The 27557-nt window shown below is 44.8% G+C and overlaps 1 protein-coding gene across 1 annotated transcript in view; it reads left to right on the top strand.

Moving 5' to 3' along the window:
- The first annotated feature begins 2024 nt into the window (after positions 1–2024).
- BMERB1 (bMERB domain containing 1) overlaps positions 2025–27557 on the top strand; it is a 111628-nt gene continuing 86095 nt past the window's right edge. The window contains exon 1 of the mRNA XM_070566709.1: positions 2025–2586. Within this exon, the coding sequence (XP_070422810.1) occupies positions 2481–2586 (106 nt within the window). The 5' untranslated portion in view covers positions 2025–2480. The remainder of the gene's footprint in view (positions 2587–27557) is intronic.

Below are 27557 nucleotides of genomic sequence, written 5' to 3'. Positions count from 1 at the left end.
AGCTTTCTCCTTTAACCTGTTAAAATGGTACATTGCATGAATAGATTTTCTGATATTGGGCCTTTACTCCATTTTGGAAATAAACTCTATTTGTTCATGGTGTGTTTTTACTCAGAATTTTTGCCCCTTTGTTCATAGGTGAGATCATTTCAGGATTTTTTTACTGCACCATTTTAATCTGGTTTTGATATCAAGGTCATACTATCCTAATAAAATGAACTCTGAAGCAATTTTTATAAAATAAGTATTATCTGTTATTTGGTAAAACTCACCTATAAAACCATTCGGGCCTGATGCTTTTGTGGGATGGAGGAAGAAAATAAATTTCTATATTAACGGTTCAGTCTTGTAATGATATTGCGTTGCTTTTTATTTCATTCACATGTATTTTCACATTTACTTTTTAAAGGCAACGATCCATTTCAACTAAGTTTTAAAGATCTTCCTGTGTTTGTATTATGTCTCTCTCTTTGTTGTTAATATTACTCATAGGTGCCTATGTTGATGAGTTTTGAGAGTTTGCCTACTTCATTAGTTTTTTCCCCCCCCAAAGAATCAGCTTTTGGCTTTGTTGACCCTCTCTATTGCTTCTTGATTTTCTGTTTCCTTAATTTATGTTCTTATCATTATTATTTTCTCTTTTCTACTTCACTTAGGTTTTATCTGTTCTTTTTTCTTAAAGTATTTTGAGTTAAACACTTACCCCATTTTAAAAAATCATTTTACCTATTTTTAAATGTAGAGTTCTGTGCTATTAAACACATTCACACTGTTGCACAGCCATCATCACCATCCATCCCCATAGCTCTTTTCGTCTCACAAAACTGAAACTCTATATCCATTAGACAATAGCTCCCCATTCTCCTCTCCTCCCAGCCCCTGGCAACCTTCATCTACTTTCTGCCTCTACAATATTGACTACACTAAGCACCTCATATAAGTTGAATCATATAATATTTGTCTTTTTGTGACTGACATTTCACTTAGCAAAATGTTCTTAAGGTTCATCCATGTTGTAGCATATTTCAGGATTTCCTTCCTTTTCAAGGCTGAACAATATTCCATTGTATGGATAGACCACATTTTACTTATCCATTCATCCTGATCCATTTATTTTTAATTTTACGTTTTTAAATGCATGTATTTAAGGCTATATATTTACTTATATCAAAACTTACAAGTTTTGATGTGTGACACTCTCCTGGTTATTCAGGTCTAAATATTTTATGATTTTCATTATTATTTCCTTCTTCTCTCATGAGCTATTTGGAAGTACTTTATTGATAATAAATTTTTAAAGATTTTTGCTACCAGTTGCTAAGTCATTTTCTTAAAGAGCTGGGCCTTTTTCTACTTCCACAAGCCATGTGGATACCGAAAATTGGCCCCAGATGACATCTTAAAAACAATAACAACAAACAACAAACGAACAACCCATGTCCTACAGGGTCTTTTCGCCCCAGATACAAAACACCATCCCTGCGCACTCTAGGGAGTCATGTAATAAAGAGGCTAAGTCTGGATTCAAGTGCCGCCAGGCCACTTGGTAAGTGTAGGACTTGGACAAATAACTTAATCTTTCTGCACCTCAGTTTCATTTTCTATAAAACAATAGTATCTGCTTCACAGAGTGGAGCAGATGTTTAGCATCTAGCTGTCATTCCATAAATATTACTAATTTTTACCAATCCAGCTGTTGATTTTACTTTGTACTTTTGATGCTGCCATGCTCCGTTAGTAAAATAAACCTCTGGGTTTCCAGAAAGTGAAGACCCATGTTCCAAACAGCTTTGTTATACTTTTGTCCAAAATATTTTCATGTGTCTCTCAAGTTCATGCAAACACAGGCAGAGTCAACACAGGTACCCGCAGACAAGATTGTCCCCTTTCAAATTTACATTATGCACACAGATGCGAACGATAGAGATTCTCACAAACATGCACTCAGCCTGGAATCACAGATCCAGGTCCACACTCACGCTTCTGCACCCTCCTCATAAAGATGGATCCATCGCCCACAGAGAGAGACGCGCTCATAAGTCCCACTCAAAACCTAGCAGCCCGCTGACAGATCATAAGCCTCGCGCAGTGCCAACCCCATGCAAAGCATCACCACAGGCTCCAGAATGAGCAGCGGCCTTGTTCTTACTCCCTTTGGGTTGGTTCTAGTTTAGTTGTTTTTGTTGTTCTTCTTAGAGTTATCATCTGCCCCCTTTTCTCTCCACCCAGCCCCCAATTTCCACCCCCCCCTCCCCGCGCCGCCCCGCGCTGAAGCCTCCATTGCGCATGCGCCCTGCGTCCCTCCTCCCCCCTCCCGGGTACCAGTCTGGGCTCCCAGGCCCTGGCGGCGGAAGAGATGGAGGCTCGTCACGAGCGCCCGGCCCCTTAAAACGCTGCTGGCTGGAGCCGCCTCCCTCCCTGCAGCCCGCGGTGGAGATGGAGTAAAGGGAGACCGGTCGACCTGCCCGCGGAGATCAGCGATGGAGTTAAAGCAATCTTTGTCTACCCATCTGGAAACGGAGAAGCCTCTGAGGCGCTATGGGGCGGTGGAGGAGACGGCATGGAAAGCGGAGGGACTGGGGAGAAGTGAGTACTCGGGCGGGGTGGGGGACAGTTGGGGATCCGTGCGCCGGAGCTGGGGGTCGCGCGAGCGCGGGCATGGTAGAGAGCGGACCCAGGGAAGCGCCCCCGCAGCGGGGCTTTTCAGCGCGGGGGGATGCGCAGCGCTGCGCAGCGGCGCGCTCTCCCGCGAACAAAAGGGGGACCCTCGAGGCTGGGCTTCACCGCCAGCCTCGGGAAATCGCTAGGCAGCTAAGCCGGGAGCCTGGGGTGGACTCGGGAGTGTCGGATCCGTAAGCTCGCGGCGGGTCCTGGAAAGTAGGAGCCCTACCGCAGCCGAGAGAGCTGAGTCCGCTCTCCGCCCGGGCTGCGCTGGGCGCTGGAGCCGGGGGACCGTCCTGGAAGGCGCCCACATCCCCGGAGAGGGGGGAGTGTCGGCTGGGTTTCCGCTCTGCTTTTCCCCCGGCGCGAGGTTCGAGGCACACCTCAGATTCCCAGCGTTTCTTCCCCCGCCTTCTCCGGGGTCGCAGGTGGGAGGGAAAGGGTTAGAGGAGGTTAACCCTGTGCGCCTCCTTCTCCTTTCTCCCTTGACTCATTCAAAGTCTTGGGTTTGGGTGCAATCCTAGAAGGCGGTTCGGAGACGGACCGACTGTCTTTGCTGGATCTCTCTACCGTATTTTGGTGTCAATAACATTTCCAAATACACGAAGGGTTTTTGCTTTGAATCGGTAGGACGCGGTAGTTGAAACTCCTGCTCTCAAAGTGTAGGGGAACCGCGGGGGCCCCAGGGTTGCCAGCCCTCCCTGCAACAAGCCCAGGGCGCTTCCCGGGGCCCCTACCCTGCATTGCTGCTCCAGCACAGCGCCTCCCGCCTGCGGGCAGAGGCCCTCTCGCCCCTCACAAGGATCCTCAGCTTCCTGCCTTGGCGCTGGGTAACGGTGCTCAGCACCAATCTCAGAGCGATGCTTGACCCAAGTATTGTAAATGTGCTCTTTTCCCGTCTTCTCCTGGTGGAAGATTGTGTGTGTGTGTGCATGCATGCGTGTGTGTGTGTGTCTGCGCTTTCTCCATCCCTGTAATTACAAATTCAGAAAATCTTCCTAGAATGGCTCAACTGAATTCTGGTTCTCTTGGGTTCAAGTTAAAAATCACAATCAAATGTCTTTCTCCTTTCACCTTACTCCTTTGCTTTCTCCTTTTTACATCGGGGTCCTTCCTCCTGTTTCATCCTTTCAGAAGCCTTTGGGAGTTTGGCATGACACCAGGGCTGAGGGTCTCTGGGTCCTACAAGCTCAAAATAATACCCACAATGGCTGCCTTTTATTGATAGACTGCCATGTCCCAGGTCCTGTGCTCAGAACTTTCAATGCATCGTCTGGTTCCATCCCCACAACCAGCTCCTGAGGTGAATAATATGACTCCCTTTCCATGGATGGAGAAACCAGGGCTTGTTCAGTGATGTGGCTGTTAATCTGCAAAGCCAGGATTTGAACCCAGGTTTGTTGGACCCCAGAGCTCCTCTCTGCTTTGAACATGAGGGTTTATTGTTTTCACATTGTCAGGAAGCTTTCTAAATCTGTTGAGAGACTCCTAGAGCACATTCAGTGATTTAATAAGTATGTGGCAGCCCTGTTGATATCTGCAGCCCACAGTGGCCTTGAAAGAATGCTGGATCTGTGCGGAATAGAAGCTGGATTCAAGTAAGCTCTGAGTTTGAATTCTGCTCCTTGCTGGCTATGTGACTGACTTTTGGCACATTTCGAAGGCTTATTCTGCCTCTGTTCTCTGAAATGGAGATAGTAATAGTTACCTACCTTATAGCTTAGTTGTGAATATTCAGTAGGACGATGTATGTGGAGCTCAAGGTAATGCTCACTGTGCCCTGGCTGCTTCAATTATAAAAGGGACCTGCCTTTATCCTTTGCAAGCAATTACATAAAGCAACACCCTGGACTACAGCTGCAGTGGTGGTCAGTTTCCTAATCACTCTCTTACAGCTTTTTTATTTTCTCACCATTTTATTAGGAAATTTTTCAAACCAACAGAAAAATGGCAGGGAACACCCAGTTTATAGCGTTTTAGCTCCTGAAATGTTTATACTTGTAAGTCTTAAGCTGCAAACTGTTAACAGCCTGCAGAAAAGCTTTCTCATCTTCTCTGTTCCAAACCATCAAAGACTCTGAGGCTTGCTTCCTATTCAAATGTAAGACAACATTTTCAGATCTGCTTTGGTGAGCATCTCCAAATCTGGGTTTTTTTTTTTTTTTTTCCTTTTTACCTATTCAAACTCAAGATCTTCCTAAAGCACTCATGCAGAGTCTCACTTTTGAATGTTAAATTTGAGATTGTTGCCTTTAGCAAGTTTTGATCTCCAGATTCTTTTCTGCAGTCTGACCTTTTTTTTTTTTCCTGGGAAAGATTCACCCTGAGCTAACATCTGTTGTCAATCTTCCTCTCTCCCCCCCCCCCCCTCCGCCACAAAACCCCAGTGCATGGTTGCATATTCTACTTGTAATTCTTTCTAGTTCTTCTATGTGAGCTGCCACCACAGCATGGCTACTGACAGACGAGTGGTGTGGTTCTGAGCATAGGATCTGGACCCGGGCTGCTGAAGCAGAGCATGCTGAACTCTAACCACTAGGCAATCAGGGCTGGCTTGTACAGCCTGGCATTTTCTGATTAAAGTGGCTTTTTTGGACTCCCTCTCAACTCCCAGGGGATCTATGAATCCATCCATAACATCTGGGGCCTCCATTTATTTGTTAATGAAGTGTGAAAATTAGTACTGTTGATTCCATGGCATAACAATAGCCAAGATGATGTTGTAATGCATGAAATGCTGGAGAAAAAGAAAGATCCATTAAAAAGAAGCTGTGCTCTGTTTAACTTCTACGCATATTTAAATATTTGACGCTAAACACTGAGTATGTGTTACTTAAAAAGAATTGAAAGGGGGGAAAAGGTTGCAGAATTGGTCATTTTTAGCTAAGGTTGTATTATCCGCTATCTTTAACTTTAACTATAGTTTTTACGTAGAAGATGTGTATAGTATAGTAGCAAAGAGTGGGGGTTTGAAACCAGGAGAAATGGCTCCAGACCAGCTCTAACTCTCTGTCACTTTGTCACCCTGGGGAAATTGCTGAACCTTTCTGTGCCTCAGTTTATCTCCTCTGTAAAATGGGGATATGCTGGTTTGAGACTTTGGGAAGTTCTCGCGAGAAATCTGAAACTGGCCCCATACACGGAGGGCAAAGAGAGACTGAAGAAAGAAGCAAATCGCACCAGATGGGTAGGCGGCAGGTTTAGTAAGCAAGTGAATTTACATAGGAGGCTCGTCTTGGGCGGTTGCAAGACAGTGGATCTTTGCATCCGCCGGCCAGAATCTTGAAAGTTTACATAGAGGCCTTAATGGGGTTCGGTCACGTGTACCATCCAGATGGTGTCTACAACACCTTCCTCACTCAAGGCTGTGTCCTTGGAATGGCTCCCACTGTGGGAACGCCGGGCGGGGTGTACATTCCAAGGACAGGGGAGGAGGTAAAAAGTCTCTGATTGCCCGGGTCCAGCTCGCAGATCAACCGGCAGTCACGTCCTCTCTATCTCCTCCTTCTGATAGGATAATAATAGTGATGAGCACTCCAGACTCTTGGGAGGATTAAATGAGATAATGCGCATAATGGGTTAACACAGTGCCCAGCACGCTGTGAGTGCTCAGTCAAAACTGAATGGTTGTCGTAATAGGATGTAAGTGATGGTGCCCAACAGCCTTGGAGGAGATGGTTCCAAGCTTGCTAGTCAGTTTTTCCTTGTGTCCCTTTCTTTGTAAATTCCAGATAATGATTGTGGCCACACCGCCTTCCTCCTCATGGGAATGCGTGGGGAATGGCTTTTGATCCCTTGAAAACCACCCAGTATTTTCTCCTTTGAGGAAGAGTCTAAGCAATTGCTCCCATCCGCCTTTTACAGCATTTTTCCGCCAGCTGAGAGTTTTTCTTTTTTTTAACTCAGTTGGAAAATGTATAGTGACATTTCAGTGTGGTTAGGTATATAAAAATGTTGTTTTCAACCAACTGTAATTGACTGAGGGACACACAAAGAAAGGTGCCTTTTGAAAAAGCACGGAGCTTTTTAAAAGCATGGTTGTCGGTTTTGGCCGTTTCTTGATAGATTTGAATGTGCCTTAAAGGATGACCAAGATTTTGGATAGAGGAGGTGGGGGGAGGGTGGTGGCACAGTGGGGAGGAAATGCTTTGGGAAGTAACAGCATTGGCAAAAGCATAGAGGGAGAAATAAATATCCTGTGAGTAGGAGATTGGAAAGTTCGAACAACAATCTTTCCGTAAGCCAAGGGGAGATGACTGTTATTTAAAAGTCCAGGAGTGTGGACTGACTAGCAAGCAGATCATTAAACTGGCCAGGTTTTCAGGTTTAATAAACAGTGTGGAGACTGAAATATATGAATTGCCTGCAATCTACATAATAGATTCTTGAGAAAGGTTTTGTCTTACTTTCATCTGTTTGATCAAATATGCTAGCTGGATTGTTTCAATTTTATTTTGTTTCGGCGTTATTTCTTTTTTCTTATTACAGAGGTAGTTCATGCACTTTATAAAAATTCAAATTTATCTCAAATATTAAAATAAAAAGTGAACGATGACCATAATCTGCTCCCCCGACCCCTATATATTTGTTCGGTAAACAGGTATTGGGTGCTTTCTAAGTGCCAGGCAGTGTTCTAGGGGCTGTGGGTACAGTGTTGAACAGACAGACAAGGTTCCTGCCCACATGGAGCTTCTATTTAGGGAAAGCGGGACATGGGCTGGGGGCGAAGCTGTCAGATAATAATACACAAGCAAAAAAATAATATAGTTTAGATAATGATAAGTGTTACATAGAAACTAATAAGGGAGGGATATTTCCCACCCGGTGGTCAAGAAACGCTTCTCTAAGGAGGTGACATTTTGACATGTAAATATTGGGTCAAATGCAGAGGCACTTGGCGTGTTAGAGGAAGAGACAGAAGGCCAAGGTGGCTGGAACCCAGAGGGTCAGGGGAAAGAGTGGAGATGAGTCAGAGAGGAACTAGGCTGGGTAGCCTTGTAGGTTGTGGTTCCAAAAAAAGTATGGATTTTATTCCCATGGCAGGAGAAGCTTCAGAAGAGTGTTAAGCAGGAGACTAACATGGGCTGTTTTTGTTTTGTTTTGTTTTGTTGAGGAAGATTGGCCCTGAACTAACATCTTTTGCTAATCCTCCTCTTTTTGCTGAGGAAGATTGGCCCTGAGCTAACATCTGTGCCCATCTTCCTCTACTTTATGTGTGGGACACCTGCAACAGCATGGCTTGACAAGCAGTGCGTAGGTCTGCACCTGGCATCTGAACTGGTGAACCCTAGACCGCTGAAGCAGAGTGTGTGATCTTAACCACTATGCCACCAGGCCAGCCCCTGTTTTTTTGTTTTTAAAAGGTCACATTGGCTGCTGGATGGAAAATAAGACCGTGGGGTGCAAGTGATGACCAATGTAATCATCCTTACTGTGTCCCTTGTTTCTTCCTAGTCAATCCCATTTTGGAAAAGTGATAGGAATTTCCTTGAGTGTGAAAGGTGTGACAAGGCATAAATAAAGACAGCATGAGTGTCTCCCAGGTTAAGATTTAGGGGATATGACAGTCTCTGTGCCATGCCTAGATAGGCAACTGACTGTGTAACTTATTGCCAGAATCATAATAGCAGGAATGTGAAGATTATGAATACGATCACAGCTAGTATGTACTTTGGACACGTTTCTCTGTGTTTGGTCATAACTTTGTTTCATTTTTTTTTTTTAAAGATTTTATTTTTTCCTTTTTCTCCCCAAAGCCCCCCGGTACATAGTTGTGTATTCTTCATTGTGGGTTCTTCTAGTTGTGGCATGTGGGACGCTGCCTCAGCGTGGTCTGATGAGCAGTGCCAAGTCCGCGCCCAGGATTCGAACTAACGAAACACTGGGCCGCCTGCTGCGGAGTGGGCGAACTTAACCACTCGGCCACGGGGCCAGCTCCGTAACTTTGTTTCATTTTTGCAAGCATTTCTCTCTTATGTGTTAACTGAAGGAAAAACCATTTGTGCCTATTCTTGGTTTCTAATTAATTATTAAACACTTATTAATAATAATAGTAGTTAATGAGTTCTAGCTATGAACTAGAGCTTATTAAATTCTCATCACAACCCTATTAAGTCAGCAGAATTCTTTTTTTTTTTTTTTTTTTGGTGAGGAAGATTGGCCCTGGGCTAACATCTGTTGCCAATCTTCCTCTTTTTTTTCTTTCTCACCAAAACCCCAGTACATAGTTGTATATCCTAGTTGTAAGTCCTTCTAGTTCTTCTGTGTGGGATGCCGCCACAACATGGCTTGATAAGTGGTGTGTATGTCCGTGCCCAGGATCCGAACCCCTGAGCCCCAGGTCGCCAAAGTGGAGCACACAAACTTAACCGCTCGGCCACTGGGCCGGCCCCCAAGTCAGCAGAGTTCTTATTTCTCTTTTATAGATGGGGACACTGAGGCTTAGGGAGGTTAAGAAACTTGCTGAGGGTCACAAAGCTGGTAAGTAAGGCAGAGCAGGAGCTTGATTCCAGCCCTCCTGATTCTAAATGTTCCCAGCCAGTGTCCGTTATTCCTGGCATGGTGCTAGATGCTACAGAGGTTGGAGATGAAATAAGACACAGCCCTCACTCTGAAGATGCTCACAGATTTGGGGAGTGTGGGGACACAGATGTAAAGAACACCATAACTTGTAATACCAGTAAAATGAAACAAATGCCAAAGGAAGGGACACGTGGGAAATGAGCAGAAGAAGAGATGGGCCCTTCCTGGGGACTCCAGAGTGACAGCGAGGAGGGGGTTTGCCCTGGTCCTGAAGGTGAAGCAGGGTTTCAGTGGGTGAAGAGAGGAGAGAAGGGCATTTCTGGTGAGCTGTCGGCCCCAGGCAGGGAGGGGGGACCCCAAGGCCAGGGGCCAGGCGCCAGCTTTTTTTCCTGTACTTTGGCTCTTGAGAGCATCATGGGACTTGGGGTCTGTCTGGTTCACTCAGGGTCTGTGAGCCACCTGTCACCTGGATGAGCCTGCGGTTGGAGACCAGCACAGCTGGAGGCTGTTGAAGCGTAGCCCTCGGAACACCAATCCCATAGCTGCTCCCAGGATGCTCACCACACAGGCCATGTGTTCCTTCACCATTCACTTATTCCCCAGGCTTGAGGCCCCACTAGGGGCTGGCTTAGAGGTACAGAGATGAAGAAGATCCAACCCCACCAGCAGGGAGTTCTCTGGCTGGCTGCGTTCCCATCCTCCCTGCGCTGCTCCCCAGCACTGCGATCTTGGGCAAGCTGCTTAAGTTCCCCGACCTCAGTTTCCACATCTGCAAAATGGGAATGTACTTAATACCACCGAACCATACACTTAGAAATGCTGAAGATGGTAAATTGTATGTTATGTGTATTTTACCCCAATAAAAATACGTGTTATAAAATTACTTTTAAAAAGCAGAATAACAAAGAAATCTTTAAAATACAGGCGTAATTCATATACTAACACAAATAAAAACTAGGTCCAAGTGGTGGCACTGAGGGGCTGTTCTGGGGTCTGGGAGAGGAAGGGACCCTTGGGGTAGCCTGAAAGGATGAACAGTATTTCGTCACTGATTAAGGGGAACAGCATTCCAGGCAGAGGGAACAGCACCTGTGAAGACAGACATGAAACAGCACCTTTGACCTGGGAACTGAAAATGGACCAGTAATGCTTGCCAGGCTCGGAGAGAGTGAGGGAGACAAGACCAGAGCAGGAGGGGAGTGTGTTTCGGAGCCCAGGGTAAGTTCACAGGAAGCTGGATAGGAGAACGCTCGTCTGCCCATTTCCTGCAGGGTCCAAGTGGGATGTAAGTAAGTAAGGACCACACTCCTAGGATAAAGTTTGGTTTTCGTTTGAAGACATTCACAGAAATGCAGTGGGAAGAGCCTTCCCATTCTGAGGAAGACTTGTAGCTTCACAGAGAAGGCCTCCCTCTCTTGGGTGATCAAGAAAGACTTCATGGACCATATAGGGGCAGATGAGTCTAGTGTTCGGGAGTGGAAGCTCTGCCTGCATTTGAATCCTGGCTTTATCATGTATTAGCTGTGTGACCTTGCGCTGGTTACTTAACCTCTCGGAATTTCAGTCTTCTCATCTGTAAAATAACAGGACCTGCCTCAGGGGGTAATGGAGAAGATTCAGTGAGATATGTGAAAGCCCTTGCACAAAGCCTGGTGCTCTCTGTAAGTGATGGTGAGAGTGTTGATGATACCGATGTTGATAGAACAGGAGATAAAGTGGGCCCTAACTGGGTGGTAGTTAAATAATTGGAGAGAAATAAAAGAAGGAAGTTGAAATGGGTGGACCAGCCTCAGGAAAAGAATGGAGGTGACAACGCGTGTGTGGAGATGGCTGGAGGCGTGCGTGCACTTGGCTGCATTGGGGGAGCTGTGAGGTGCAGGGTTGACTGAGCAGGGGCACTAGGCTTGGGCAGATTACAAACGACAGGCTGTATGGAGCCATCGCAGGACAAGGGACAGAGGTAAAGAAAGGAGCATTTTAAGAAGACTTCTTTGGTGGTGGTTGCAGACTGAATGGAAGGGCAGGGACCCTGGGGTGGGAAGACCAACCCGGAGGGTTTTGGACTCATCTGCTCAGGAGGTCACTTGGGCAGGGGTCTAAAGCAGTGGCCATGGGCTGGGAGGAAGGGGCCAGTTAGAGTGTTGAAGGGAAACAACATTGGTGGTTGATTACAGATGGGAAAGAAAGAGGGTCTGTTATGTGAGGCAATGTGAGAGACGGGAAATAGAATTCTTGGCCTAGGGTCTTAGGACTTTAAATACATCAGCATCAGTGCTGCCCACTTTCACTTCGATAGAGTTTAAAGAGATACAGGGATTATGAGTATTGGAAGAAGTAACAATAATGACCCCCTCCATTTATATAGCACTTTCCAATTTATACTTTTCCTGTGTTTTCTAATTTGCTGTTTATAAGAAAAGGCAAAGGGCAGGAATTATCATGCTCCTTTGGAAGTAGGCGTGAAGGTTAAGGATTCATCCCAGGGAAAGGGTACAGCAGCGAAGGACTGAGCAAGGACACGACCATCCAGGCTGTGTGCACTAAACCAGGGTGTCCAGGGGCATATTATGCATATACAACTGTGTTACAGGATGGTGACAAGTATGTCTGGATTCCGTACAATCCAAACTGGAAAAGGACCACAATGCATGACACTAATTATTCTGTTCCTTTTAAATTCCATAACAGGTAAGTCATTCATTCATCTATTCGTCCATCCATCCATTCATTCACTCATCCATTCAATACATATTTACTGATGGCCCTTATGTGGCAGATATTGTGCTAAGCTCTTGAGAGTACTACAGTAGCACTTTGAGTATGATGGATGCAGTTCTGCAGTTCCAGATCAGGTGATCTGAGGTCTACTGATACAAATAGAGCTACCGTTTGATCCAGCAATCCCACTTCTGGCTATATATCCTAAGGAAGTGAAACAGGATATCGAAGAGATGTCTGCACCCCAATGTTAATTGCAGCATTATTCGCAATAGCCAGGATATGGGAACAACCCAAATGTCCACCAACGGGTGAATGGATAAAGAAGATGTGGTGTATACACACACACACACACACACACACACACACACACACAATGGATTATTATTCAGTCATGACAGAGTAGTAAATTCTGCCATTTGCAACAACATGAATGGATGCCGAGGGCATTATGTTAAGTGAAGTAATTCAGACAGAGGAAGACAGATACTGCATGGTATGACTTATATGTGGAATCTGAAGAAAAAGAGTAAAAAGTCAAACTGCTAGAAACAGAGTACCAGACGTGGTTGCCAGGGGCTGGGGGATGAGGAAACAGGGAGAGGCTGGTAAAAAGGGTACAAACTATCAGTTATAAGATGAATAAGTTCTGAGGATTGAATGTAAAACTTGGTGGCTATAGTTGATCACACAGCATTATGTAATTGAAATTTGCTAAGAGAGTAGAACTTAAATGTTCTCACCCAAAAGAAAAAAAAAAAGATAAATGTGTGAGGTGATGGATGTGTTAATTAACTAGATGGTGGGACTTCTTTCACAATGTAGATGTATATCAAATCACCATGATATATGCTATAAATATCTTACAATCTCCTTAGTCAATTATACCTCAGTAAAGCTGGGGGGAAGAAAAGGGTCTACTGGGGGCAGTCCCTGTCTCTGACGATGCAAGACCAAAGGACTGAGAGATGACGCCGTCTCTCCCAGTCCTTCAGAAGCAGAATTCAGGTCAGTTTGCTGACCTAATGCCCTCTTAGCTAGATGTGGTCCAGAGATTAATTCCGTTGTGTTGCTACAGGCGTGTTTTTGCAGGCCCTTGAGAAGATGAGTCTTAATAGGGTCAAACCAAGTTTTATGGGTTAACCTGAGTGCAATGATTTGATTCTGTTTTCCTGCGAGCGCCGTGACCACAGAAACCCTGTGTGTTGCATCCACTGCTGAATGCTGAATGCACGGTGTCTACCACGTTGCCCAGCGCTCAGAAGCCTGTCATTCAATCAATAGTTGCTGAACTGGGTGGCTGTTAATCCACACAGACTGAAGTGCCAATGATTTAATCATGTTTTGTAAACCTTTGAAATAATCAAACTAAAAAATAAATAATGTTAGCTGGAGCCTTGGTCTGGATTGCCCGCTCATCTCCTGGTTCAGACGGTTTGTTCCTGATGCTGCAGTTAGATTAGCATCCTTGCTTTCCTGCTTCGAGGGAACGATGCAAGATTTTTCAGGTCAGATAGAAAGCAACCGGAATAGGACCATTATTGCTGCTTGGTGGCACACTGATGGTGCTATGATGGGTGTAGGCTGGGTTAGGTGCTGTACTTTTAAACCATATCTCCTTAGTTCTTAGATGTCAGCCAAGGTGGGGGACACCACCCACAGTCAATCACACCTTTTTGGAACAACAGAGACAAAAAAACCCAGCATGGCCACGTTAAATGTACTATCCGTTAAAGAGCCTTTTAATTTCATGCAGAGAACAGAGTCATCTTAGACACTGCTGGTGAAACTATTGAGTGTTCCAGTCTTTTTGGAAAGCAATAGGATAACATCTATTAAAATTTAAAATACTCATGTGGTTTGACCTGGCAGTCTGACTCCTGAGACTCTATCCAGTAGAAATAAAAACACGAGTATACAAAGAAATTATGTGCAAAAAAACCCCAGAACCGTACACAAAGTGAAGCTTCCTCAGTAGAAGAATGAGTGAATGAATTATTGTTCATCCACTGTGAAATGTTAGGGAGCCACTAAAAAGGAATAAATTAGAGCAATGACACTTGTCTTAGAAGTATTATTGAGGGAGAAAAGTGAGATCCAGGAAAATGTATGTAACAGGATCTCATTTTTGTAAAACAAAATTCTGTCTGTGTGTCTGTGTTACTCTCCCTCTATAGCACATATAATATATGTGCGTCCATGTATATGTATATGTGTGTGTGATTTTATGACTATGGAGAAAAATATGGAAGAATGGGTAATGAGTTGTTGCCATGGGCTACCTGAGGGAAAAGATGGGGGCCAGGGCTCATGTAGGGGGCTGAGAGAGGAGGCGGCAATGGAGAGCCTGGGAAAAAAGAAAATTAAAAAAATGCTTCACTGGGAAAAAAAATCCACATATACATTTGTGTTAAATTACATATTTGTGGGATGGGAGACGGGGTGTCCCAACTTCAGAAATGTTAAAATGTGGGGGAAAATATGTGAGTCTCGGAATTGAAGAGATACAGTTTTATCTGATTTAATCCTCACCACAACTCTGTAAGATAAAACATTGCTTGTCTTTTGTATATGTGGAAATCCAGGAGCAAAGAGATGAAACTCTTTCCCCATTGATCAATGGAGATGGGATTGGAATCTAGGACTGTCTGGTTAAGATGTCCATCCCTTTCTCTCTCCAGTTATTGGTAGACTTCCAACTGTATTAAATTCCGTTGATATTCCATGTTTTTAAAAGGGAGCGGCATTTGAAATCGTTTGTGGAACCCTATTTTAAAGATCTGGATCATCACAGGGCCGACCTTCTCATTCAGATCCCCTCTCACTGCAGTTCCCTCTTGCTAGCTTTCTCCTGGTGATCCCCGGGGCTGGAAAATGAAACAACTCACTCTCCATAATCCCAGTCTTGGAAATAAATTCAGGAAATAGACAGTAATGAGCAGAGGAAGGGACAAACCCATCTTTCCCTAACTCATGTCTCTTCCTGTTTATACCCCTTTTAGTCCGTTTGGGCTCCTATAACAGAAGATCATAGACCGGGTGGCTTATAAACAATAGGAACTTATTATTTCTTACAGTTCTGGAGGCTGGGAAGTCCGAGATTAAGGTGTCAGCAGATTCGGCATCTGGTGAGGGCTTCCTGGTTCATAGACAACAGTCTTGTAGCTGTGTCCTCACAGGGAATAAGAGAGTGAAGGACCTCTGGTGGGTTCCTTTTATGAGGGCACTAACCCCATTCATGAGGGGTCCACTTCAGGGCCTAATCTCTTCCCAAAAGCCCCACTTCCTAATACCATCACGTTGGGCGTTAGATTTTAATATGTGAATTTGGGAGAACACAAACATTCAGTCTATAGAAGCCTCCTCTGTCCAGGAAGGAATTAAGACAGCTGAAAGCCAGAGAATTGTCCAGGCCCTACTCCAGGGGTGTGATGCTTTTAGCAGGTAGCTCTTAGAAGTGGCCATCACTTTGACAATGAACGAAAATGCTTAAATTATTTCCATTTGGTTCTTCCACACCCAGCGTGCCAGGTGAGACCATTCCGCCCACTCTGTTTGCAGTGCTGTGTTAGTGCTGGAGACCCGCCGTCCACCGCTGCAGGATCGGTCCATCTTCATTCTGTTTAAATAGACATAGAGAAGACGTCCCCGGAGCACATCTTGGTGGTTAAAACCAGTGCAAACGACCTCCGAGGACCAGCCCAGCAGGGGGCAAGGTGACCAGGCTGGGTCCCAGGATCCAAGAGGTTCTCTTTCCTAGGGATCAGTTCTGCCTTAGAGCAGAGTTTTGTTATTCCTCAAAAGCTTATCCAAAGCGAGGACTAGGTTAGCTTGATGCATCTTTCTTCTCCACCGAGATAGAGATTTCTCTTGTTGAGGTAAAATTCACATACCGTAGAATTAACCCTTAACCATTTGAAAGTGTGCAATTCAGTGACACTTGGTACATTCACAATGTGATGCAACCATCACCTCTATCTAATTCCAAGACATTTCTTCACCCCAAATGGTAACCCTGTACCCATTAAACAGTCCCTCCCATGCATCCTTTTCCCCAAATCTCTGGCAACCACTGCTTTCTGTCTCTATGGATTTGCCTATTCCGGATGTTTCATATAAATGGAATCATAACAGTATGTGACCTTTGTGTCTGGCTTCTTTCACTTAGCATGTTTTGAAGGCTCATCCACATTGTAGCACGTGCCAGCCCTCCATTCCTTTTTATGGCTGCATAATATTCCATTTATGAATACACCACATTTGTTTGTTCGTTCATCAGTTGACAGACATTTGGGTTGTTTCTATCTTTTGGCTGTTATGAATAATGCTGCCGCAAACATTTGTGAACAAGTATTTGTCTGAGTACCTGTTTTTAATTCTTTGGGGTATATTTCTAGGAGCGGAATTGCTGGGCCATGTGGTAATTCCATGTTCAACGTTCTGAGAAAGATACAGAGATTTTTGACTTCCACATTCTCGGGCAATTTCACCCTGCCCTGGCCCTTTTCTTTATCATATCTTCCCTTGAAGTTTATGATTTCAAGTAGATAGACAATTTGGGAAGGTGGTATCTTGGGATAATTAAATATACGGATTCTTAACTAGAGGTCAGGCTGCTTGGGTTCCAAGCTCACTTCTTCCGTTTACTAACTGGCTGATCTCAGGCTAGTTATGTAACCTTTCTGGGCCTTCATTTACTCTTCTGGAAGGATAATAACAATTCCCACCTCTCAGGGGCATATTGAGGAGTGAGTGTGATAAGGTGTGTATAATGTCTAGCACAGTCCCTAGCCTACATAGTAAATACGTAAGAATACCTTAACAATGGCGATGACCATAACTAGCTGTTTCAGTCTGCTTGGGCAGTCATAGCAAAATACGATGGGCTGGTTGTCTTGAAGAACAGAAATTTATTTCTTACAGTTCTAGAGGCCGGAAAGTCCAAGAGCAAGTACTGGTGATGTGGGTTTCATGCTGAGGCCTCTACTCCTGGCTTGTAGGAGGTTGCCGTCTCGCTGTGCGCCCACATGACCTCTTCTCTGTGCAAGCGCATAAGGAGAAAGGGAGAGAGGGACAGAGTGCGAGCTCTCCGATGTCTCTTCTAACAAGGCCACTAATCTTATCTGATCAGGCCCTTGTCCTTATGACCTTGCTTAACCTTCATTACCTCCTTATAGATCCTGTCTCCAAATACGGTCACATTGGGGACGTCAGCATATGAATTTTGGGAAACGTAATTCCATCCATAGCAATATATTTCTTATTAGAGACTGGAAACTGTTTTAGCATCATGATATCTTAGGCCTGGAAGGAAATGTGGCTTCCATTTGTCCCAGAACTGCATAACCTTGGCACTGTTGACACTGACATTTGGGACTGGATAATTCTTTGCTGTGGGGGACAGTTCTGTGCATTGTAGGATGTTTAGCAACATTCCTGGTCTTGACCCACTAGATGTCAATAGCACCACCCTCAGCCCCCACACTCCTCACAGTTGTGACAATCAAAGATGTCTCCAGACACTGCCAAATGTTCACTAGAGGGGCAAGATTGTCCCCACTTGAGAACCACTGATCAAGTCTAATTCTTTTTTGATATAGGTTCTCCAATTTTATGATGCAGAAGAGTCCAAAGAATTTTCCTATCCCATCTCTTCATCTTGGTCCCTAGGTTCCTGCTCTCCTTTTTCTCCAGCTCTCCCACAGTTATCTGTCCACACGCATACAAAGCACTGTCAATAAAGCACCCCTATGTTCATTGCAGCATCATTCCCAATAGTCAAGGTGTGGAAGCAACCCAAGTGTCCATCAACAGATGAATGCATAAAGAAGATGTGGAATATATACGCAATGGAATACTACTCAGCCATAAAAAAGACAAAATCGTGCCGTTCATGACAACATGGATGGACCTTGAGGGTGTTATGTTAAGCGAAATAAGCCAGACAGAAAAAGACAAATACCTTATGATTTCACTCATTTGTGGAAGAGAAACAAAAATATGGATAAAGGGAAGAGATTACTGTCACCAGAAGAAAAGCGAGTGGGGGGAAGGCGAAAGAGATAAAGGGGCATGTGTGTATGGTGATGGATAAACTAGATTCTTGGTGGTGAACAGGATGCAGTCTATACAGAAACTGAAATATGATAATGTACACATTAAATTTATATAATGTCATAAGCCAAGATGACCTCAATTTAAAAAAAAAATCTGTGTTGGACATGCTCAGGATTAAGCCAAGAGAAACATGATTATGACCTTCCTGAAGGCACAGAGAAATCTCCCCATGCAAAATGGATTTGGTTTTCCTCAGGGCTTTCCTCCCTGGGAAGATGTCTACTTACTACAAATCGAAGTGAAGAAGAAATTGTCACTTTCACTCATAACAAAGAAAATGCTTCAGGTGGATGAATAGAAATACACTTCAAACAATCGCTCTTAACTCTGCTACCAAAATGAAAGGGATTTATGTCAGTCCAGAGAACACGGACTCTAAGTTTTCTCTGGAACATTATCTGTGTCAAGGGGGCTGACCGTTTCTTCTTTATTACCACCCAGAAGAGTGCACGGACAATAATGAAAAAGACCAAGAAAGCCGAGCACACCAGGTGACAGATGACATCTCAATTTTTGCAAACTGGAATGAGCACTTCTTTTGGTGCAGTGGGAGAGAAGAAAGAATGCCTCGTTTCTCTTTTAATGTTCTGAGATGAGTTTCTTAGTATAGAAGTGTACTAAGAAATCAGGTATTCCTGATGTGTTGGGTATCTCTTCCTCCTTTTAAGAAGGACAGTGTGCGGGGCTGGCTCAGTGGTGTTGCGGTTAAGTTCACATGCTCTGCTTCAGTGACCCAGGGTTCGCGGGTTCAGATCCTGGGTGCGGACCTACGTACTGCTCATCAAACCATGCTGTGGCAGCATCCCACATACAAAATGGAGGAGGATTGGCACCGATGTTAGCTCAGTGACAGTCTTCCATAAACCAAAAGAGGAGGATTGGCCGCAGATGTTAACTCAGGGCCAATTTTCCTCACCAAAAAAAAAAAAAAAAGGACAGTGTGTATATACGTCTATCTGTGTTTATATTCAATTGCTTCTGTTTTGTTTATAGGGCATAGGATAAAAATTGTCATTGCTGGTTTGCACCAGCAAAAAATTGTCTGTTGTGGTTGTACATCAGAATACCTCTGAGTAGCTTATAATACAATTAAAATGGATTAGGAGCCCCTGGCCCAGAGGGAAGATGATTTTCCCAAGTGCTCAGCTAGGCAGTAACAGAAGTAGAACTCCAACCCATTTATCCTGTGTATTCAAAAGCAGCGAAGTAAATAAGAACTCCTTTCCTAATAAAGGACTTTCTCTACCAGACTGTGATGGCCAATATCTGAAAGCTCTGAGTAAAATGAATTATTAAATCCTAAATTGAAAATTTGTCATTGCTCTTGGGAAAACAATTCAACCCAGGTGTCTTGTTGCCCTAGATCCATCAGCCATTTCTGAATATAAAGATGCTATTGCTATAATTATTAGTACCAAATTTATGCAAAAATGTGTCATGGATGGAGAGATGCATAAGCTGTTTTTGGTGGACTAGACTCTCCATTAATTTAACTCCTTTTCTAAAAGAAAGGAAACACAATAAACTATGTTTAGAAAAGATAATTATCCATTAGCTAATGCGTTTCTCGGAGAAACAGCCTACTACTTTATGACAACCTGTCAGACGCCGTAGACATTCACCCCTAGTTCTAATAAGAGAGAGGGCAGGAGACAAGGCCATATTTGAGGGAATATGGAAAAAAATTAACGTACTTCCTCTGCTACTATTAAAAGATAATTTTCAGGAAAAAGGTAAAATCATGACTCTTGCAAAGATATAAAAATGAACACGTGTTGAAGATTTTATTCTTCTCAGTCAAGGAGGGAACCAGGTAGATGTTCTAACCAGTTTGAAAGAATCTGAAAACAGACTAATTTCTAGATCAGGAATATTGAAATGAAGGTGCAAATGGAAATAAAGCTGAGTTTTCTGTGAAGGAGAGGGAAGTCATTGGACCTCTACCAGACAGAAGAGGATTTACATGTGTATGTGAAATATTTTTGTGCTGTTATCAGCTACCTACTACAAGTGATGTGTCGAATAACGACATTTTGGTCGCTGACGGACCCCATGTACCACGGTGGTCCCATAAGATTAGTACCACACAGCCTAGGTGTACAGTAGGCTCCACCATCTAGCTTTGTGCAAGTGTGCTCTGTGGTCGCACAACGATGGATCTGCCTAACAACGCATTTCTTGGAAGCTGTCCCCGTTGTTGAGCGATGCATGACTCCAGGTTAAGGATAACCTTGAGAGGTGACCTCTAGCCTCTGCATGGTCTTCCCTTGAAGCACTTTCGTTTTCCCTGTGTGACCTGTACGCTCTCCTGAAGAGGAAGAACTGAGAATTCAGGTTCTTTTCCTTTTTTTACATTTATTTTGTTGCGGTAACATTGGTTTATAACATTATATAAATTTCAGATGTACATTGTTACACATTTCGATTTCTGTGTAGATTACATTGTGTTCACCACCCAAACGTTAATTACCATCCATCACCACACACACACACGTGCCTAATGCTCCTGTTTGTGCTCCACCCTCCCCACTTCCCCTCTGGTAACCACCAATCCAATCTCTGTCTCTGTGTTTGTTTGCTAATTCACATTCTTAATTAACCACAATTTTCAAGCACAAAGAAAGCTACTAGTTTTCAAGAGTTACAGTTAGGAAAATTATCCTTGAGAGCGGAAAGTTATTTCAAAGGAAACCCGGTCCGTTGAAATGCTGTGCTTGAAAACATGGAGTCCAGAGGGGCCCTGAAAAAGGAAGGGGCATTCAGTCCATTAGTTATCCAGATGTTCGTCTCTTGATGCCAACTGTTGGCTATTTTATTGGCTTTTGAAAGCATCATCCAGATGTTCAGCTTGACTGAAGCTGAGAGGGATAAATCCAGCATTTGCTGGATACCCACGGAGCTGCTCTGCAAACTGAAGTTATCCACTCCGTAGATATAAATTTTAATTTTCAAAATTCATTTATTTTTTGAGTTCAGAGTCATTCCCCTATCATCCTCTGGCTGATAACTATCAACCCTGCCTGGTTAACATATCTGCCTTTCAAAGAAGAGGCTGTTAACGCAGGGATGGGCGCGCACTGGGAGTTCAACACACATCTGCAGAATTGCATTGAGGTATTCGATTTCTAAGCAACCGAGTTAAGTTGCTTCTCTTCCTGGGGAGCCAGCGATGCTGGACCAGCAGCTAACAAGCTTCTAAAAACGGCCTTGAAAGAGAAATTACTTTGGCCTCTGTGGGATCAGAATCAGGTATCTAGACTTATAATATTTACTCAGCTGCCATTTCCATGATCTAAAAATAAAGCAAAGCAACTTGAAATTGGCTAGTGAGGCTAAACCCCTAGGCGTTCCATTATTCGCCAGCTTGGTGTGTGCTGCTGCTGGGTGTGCAAAGATTTGACGACTCCACAAAGGGGCATATCAGAGGCAGGATTTAAAGATAGAAATCCGTGTAGCCATTTGCCTTTTCGCCACATTTATAAACTCAGCCATCTGGATGCTCGTTGTCCAATAAAATGCTCTCTCGTCTGACCATGGGACTTTTCTCGAAGGCAGCATTTTCTGAACCATTTTTGGAGGAATAGCAGCTGTTAATATGTTTTCTAAGAAAAAGGGAGCGCTGCGGTCGATAAGTTTGGAAATCGCTGGGAGAAATTTAGTGATGGAGATTTCTTGACCGTGGGAATCTTTGATAGGCGAGTGGTGGCGTGCCTCTCCGAGGGTGCATGAAAGCCGCCTCGGAGCTGGCCTCCTGCCCTCTGTTCTGCCCGCTCTGCTGTTGACCAGGGTGTTTTGTATTTTTTTAGGAAGATTAGCCCTGAGCTAACTGCTGCCAATCCTCTTTTTGCTGAGGAAGACTGGCCCTGAGCTAACATCCGTGCCCGTCTTCCTCTATTTTATATGTGGGACGCCTACCACAGCATGGCTTGCCAAGCGGTGCCATGTCCGCACCCAGGATCCGAACCCACGAACCCCGGGCTGCTGAAGCAGAACATGCGAACTTAACTGCTGCGCCACCGGGCCAGCCCCTGACCAGGGTTTTTATCCTTCTCCTTTCAGTCTCTCTCTCCATTTTGCAAAAACTTCCCTTTGCCTCCAACGCCAATTACAAACTCCTCTCCCATATTTTGTTGATTGGTTGTTTTTCTTCTTAATTGGAGTATAACGCACTCTGCCTGGTCTTCTCCATCCTCCATAATCCACACCTCGCCTCCCTCCCAACTGTACCTGATTTCCCTCCACTCTCTAAAAGGCACCCCTCAGTCCGTTAGATGGGTCTCCTCCACACCCTCATCTGTAGAATGGGGTAACATGTACCCATCTCAGACAGTCACCCAGAGCATTCGACGAGCTAGTGCCTGTGGGGCTTTGAACACTGTGCCCAGAGCACAAGGGCCTGATCATGGTAGCTGCTACTATTATTGTTGTCGTTATTGTTGACATTCCCTTCTTGTGCCGTTCCACCCTCTTTCTGTCTTCTTTTCTGCTTAAACTTGGTTCTCTCTTGCCTCGGTGGCAGGTCCGTTTATCTCCCTGCTTCCCCTACTCGCTTTATTTGATGTGAATCATCGACTCCCCCCTCTTATGTAAAGGAAAATGTATATGTAGCTTCAAGTCCGCAACCAGATTGCTGTCTGCAAGCCCCTCCTACATAGAAATTCAGGAATTGCCAAAGGTTCTGGCCTCACCTCCTCCAGAAGCGCCCCCTCCTTCCACCATACCTCTTCTTTTGAAGAGTTCTTTCCATGTCGGACCTCCTGTCACACCTTCCCCATCCTGTGCAGGTTAATGCTTAGGGGTCCTGGATTTGTTTCAGTGACTTGAGGGACTGTCTTACCCCATTGATTATAAGCTCTTAGAGAGCAAGGACCAAGCCATAACTGCATGTTTAATCTCCCTCTAGTGCTTAGGCCGGAGATCGGCAAACTTTCTATACAGATAGTACAGAATAATTAGTAAATATTTTATGCTTTGTGGGCCATACAGGCGTCCATCTACTGATGTAGGCCCACAGCTGCCGTAGATGAATACTTGAACAAATGGGTATGGCTGGGTTCGTTATACACTTTATTTATGGACGCTGAAATTTGAACTTCATATCATTTTCCTGGGTCGCAAAATATTATTCTTCTTTTGATTTTTTTCCCCAACCATTTAAAAATGTAGAGGCTTTTGTTAGCTCACAGGCCAGACAAAAACTGGCAGTGGGTTGGTGAGCTAGCAGGTTTTTCGACCCCTGACCTAGCCAAAAAGACGGTCAGATCACAGCTGCCTTTTTTTTTTTTTTTGCTGAGGAAGATTGGCCCTGAGCTAACATCTGTTGCCAATCTTCCACTTTTTGCTCAAGTAAGATTGTCACTGAGTTAACACCTGTGTCAGTCTTCCTCTATTTTGTATGTGGGATGCCACCACAACATGGCTTGATAAGTGGTGTGTAGGTCCACACCTGGGATCTGAACCCATGAAGCCTGGGCTGCTGAAGCAGAGTGCACAAACTTAACCACTAGGCCATGAGGCCGACCCCACAGCTGACGTTTTGATTGCTGCAGGAGGAGAAATTTCCGGCTGTGTTTGGCTTTGCTCTTATGCTTGGCTCCACCGCTCGCTGGCGTTTGGCTGGTAGAGCTTGTCCTGTAGCTGAGGAGAATGCTCTGCCCAAGAGAAAATTTACAGAGTTGGTAGCTGCTCATTTGGGGTTTTCATACACAGGAAGTAGGATTATTTGCAAGCAACAGAAGCTGACCCTGGATAGCTCAGAGACTTTCCAACAGTGGGACAACCCACCAAAGAGACTTCAGATCACTCTTAGGGGTTGCAACCAGAATTTAAAAAATGAAACAGAAGAGACTAGAAAATATAAGGGTGCATCTAAGGGAGTAAGGGTAAATATTATTTTGTGCAACTTTTATTCCACTTATGCCTAGTTGTGTATGTAAATACTGGGCCACTCTGTGTATTTCTTACCGTGGGTCACAAGTAAATAAATTTGCAAATCATGAGAACTTGAGGAGAAGCATGTGGAAATCCTTCCAGAATCAAAGAAAAAGCTAAATAGGCGGGCCTCCAAAAGAAAAGGAACTGTGACAATTATAAAGTTCCATGTGGCAGGAAATTCAGGGCGCTGTCGTCAGGCTGGAGCTGCCCCACTGTTTTGCATCCCTGGGATACTGTGCTCGAGATTCAAGACCCCGGAGAGAACGGAGAAAACCTCTGTGTTAACCAGAGTCCGTTCCTGTTGCTTGAAAATAATCCTACCCCTTGTGTGTGAAAACACCCAAAATGAGAAGCTATGAAAGGCACCCTGAACCCTACAAGCTTTTCCCACTTCCTGTTGCCTCCTCCCAAGCATGACCTTGGCAGCTATTGTCAGGCACTGACCCTCCCAGTCACAGGACAAGCTCTGTGAGCAAAAAGTGGCTGCATGATGGTTGGGGGCAGCCAAGCTAAGGCCATAGCCAAACATGGGCAGAACACAGCATGTGTGTGCTGGCCCAGCTAGATGTGTACCCAACCCTTGGCTCGGAAGAACGGGGCATCTTGACTGCTCGTCCCACCAGCCAGCATCCCACGGGCGATCTGTCCTCTCCCACGGAAATACACTAGAGGTGCTATGACCAGAGAAAGGACGATGCATGCTTGCAGAGCAAAGTCCCTCTACAGATGACCACTAAGGGGTGGAACTATTTTCCCCTCTTCCATAAAAATAACTGGTGTTTTTATTCTGATAATAAGAAATTTAATGCTCAGAATTTTTAAAATTAAAAAATACTGAAGATTTTAAAGGAGGGCAAATGCCATTTCAGGTCATCCTGCCGACCTCAGATGACCATCCTTTCAGATGTCTCTCCGTCCTCCTTCTGCTCCTCTCCCTTTTTTCTCTCCCCTCCCCTCCTCCTCTGCCTCCTCTGAATCATACCTCTCAAATAGAGACACGTCAGGGACAGCCCGGTGGCACAGTGGTTAAGTGTGTGTGCTCTGCTTCGGTGGGCTGGGGTTCACAGATTCGGATCCCAGGCGCGGACCTGCGCACCACTCATCAAGCCACGCTGTGACATCATCCCACATAAAAAATAGAGGAAGAGTGGCACAGATGTTAGCTCAGCGACAATCTTCCTCAAGCAAAAAGAGAAAGATTGGCAACAGATGTTAGCTCAGGGCCAATCTTCCTCCCCACTACCCCCAAAAAGAGAGACAAATCACATTTTGGAACCCGGTCCCTTTTCTCACCCATCTCTACTGTGTTAGGGGGCGCCTCCATCCCTATGGACAGAAGACAGAGTTCTTTCCCTTTTAGTGTTTGAATGGAGGACGTCTTCAGACAGAGCCACTGTGGCTCAGAGCTGGAGAGCAGTGGAAGCTTAAGAGAAATTAAAGCCTGACAAATTAGATATAACTCGTGTAACTTGGAGCTAAAGTGAAGAGAATAGGATGTAACAGCGAGTCTAATCTGATTCAACAAACACACGTTTCGATTCCTGTCGTGCAAACGTCTCTGCTGGCGCTGAGGAAGGGAAGGAAAGCAGGATGAATGAGGCAGAGTTGCTTCCTTTTTTTTTGAGGAAGTTTAGCCCTGAGCTAACATCTGCTGCCAATCTTCCTCTTTTTGCTGAGGAAGACTGGCCCTGAGCTAACATTCATGCCCATCTTCCTCTACTTTATATGTGGGACACCTACCCCACAGCATGGCTTGCCAAGCGGTGCCATGTCCGCACCTGGGATCCGAACCAGCGAACCCCAGGCCGCCAAAGCGGAACGTGTGCATTTAACTGCTGCACCACCGCGCCGGCCCCCGGAGTTGCTTCCTTTAAGGAGCTCGCTGTCTTGTGGGGGAGAGTGGCAAAGAGATGATGGCACAAACCAGCGCGTGGTGAAGGTACAAACCAAGTGCTATGGGGACACATAGGAAAAAGCAATTAATATGCAATTAACAGTTTGTTCTGAGACATCTTCGTTTCGCAAATAAGAGGGCGTTCCATCTGTCTTCCCTTCCAGCCGTACCTGGGTCCTCTCCCGCTTGCTTGCTTTGCTTTCGTTCCTGGGATGGGGAACCTGTTCTTCTCCTGGGTGCCTCCGCCTGGACTCTTTCCTTTCTTATGCGGTGAATTCCTCCTTCTCATACTCTTAGTTCTCAAACACTGATGCCTCAGAAAGGCTTTCCTGATCTCTTCCCCCGGGCTCCATGGCTGTCTCTCTTAGCACGCAGTTTTCTTCCCCGTCACTCATTGCTGTCTGTTTCCCTCAATTCTGTTAGGGGAGGGGTCACACTTCTTTTATTTGCCCAGCACTTGGCAAGTGGTCAATTAATATCTGTTGAGTGAGTGAAAATTGAGTGAATGTGTTCAATGAGAGAACACACCTGTTAAAAAACAAGATTCAACTGAGTCAATTTTAAAGGTCTTATTGGCTTTCTTCAGGGATTCATGGATTGGGCAGCATCCCATCTAGGAGACAGAAAGCTGCTCCGAAGAGCCGTACAAGGCAAGGGATTTATAGGCGGACGGGAGCAGGAACAAGGAAGTTGTATTAGGCGAAAACAGATTGGTTATTTCAAAGTTACTTTCCTTACAGGGGATGACAGGGGTTTACGGGGCAGAGTGCCTAACTAATGCTGGTCAGGCGACTCCTGACCGACTGGTTTAAGGTCCCGTTCCCGGAGAGTGGAAAGTGTAATTAAGTCTCCGTTTGGTGATGTGGGGCTTAGCATGAGTGACTCCATTTTGGGCCTGTTGTCTTGTTTTTAACACACTCTAACAAGAAAAAGGGGGCTGAGGCTGGTTATTGTGATGAAGATAGGCTAGGCTCTGACTACTGAACAAAGGGAGATGCTGAAAGCAGTGTGGGATGCTGGATTGGATCCGCGACAGAAAAAGGACATTAGTGGAAAAACTGGTGAATTCAATTCCAGGCTGTAGCTTAGTGAATAGTATTGTACCAGTGTTAAATTCTTAATTTTGGCATATGTACCTTCATTCTGTAAGAGATAATCATTGGAGGAAACAAGGTGAAAGGGGTACGGGAACTCTCTGTCCTAATATTGTAAATTTTCTGTAAATCTAAAATTATTCCAGAATAAAAACTTCATTTAAAAAAGGGAGAGAGGGTCCATCCCAGTGGCGCAGTGGTTAAGTTTGCATGTTCTGCTTTGGTGGCCTGGGGTTTGCCGGTTCGGATCCCGGGTGCGGACATGGCACACCATGCCGTGGTAGGCGTCCCACACATAAAGTAGAGGAAGACGGGCATGGATGTTAGCTCAGGGCCAGTCTTCTTCAGCAAAAAGAGGAGGATTGGCAGCAGATGTTAGCTCAGGGCTAATCTTCCTCAAAAAAAATAAATAAATAAAGTGAAAAAAACAAAAAGGGAAAGAGATGAGAACAGGCGAAGAACTCAGCCTGGTCAGGGAGAAGCTCTCTGATTAAAAGTGTGAATATTAACATCATTTTTTCGATCTTTGTTTGGACTCCTTCCAGGATGCTGTTATAACTCATGGCTTTGTTTTTTTGGCTCTATGGCTTTCCTGTGGATAGTGGACTCATTCATGT

The sequence above is a fragment of the Equus przewalskii genome, chromosome 12 (assembly GCF_037783145.1).
Source record: "Equus przewalskii isolate Varuska chromosome 12, EquPr2, whole genome shotgun sequence".
Classification (NCBI taxonomy): domain Eukaryota; kingdom Metazoa; phylum Chordata; class Mammalia; order Perissodactyla; family Equidae; genus Equus; species Equus przewalskii.
The sequence above is the reverse complement of the archived record's forward strand: the minus strand, read 5'-3'. Positions and strand labels throughout refer to the sequence as shown.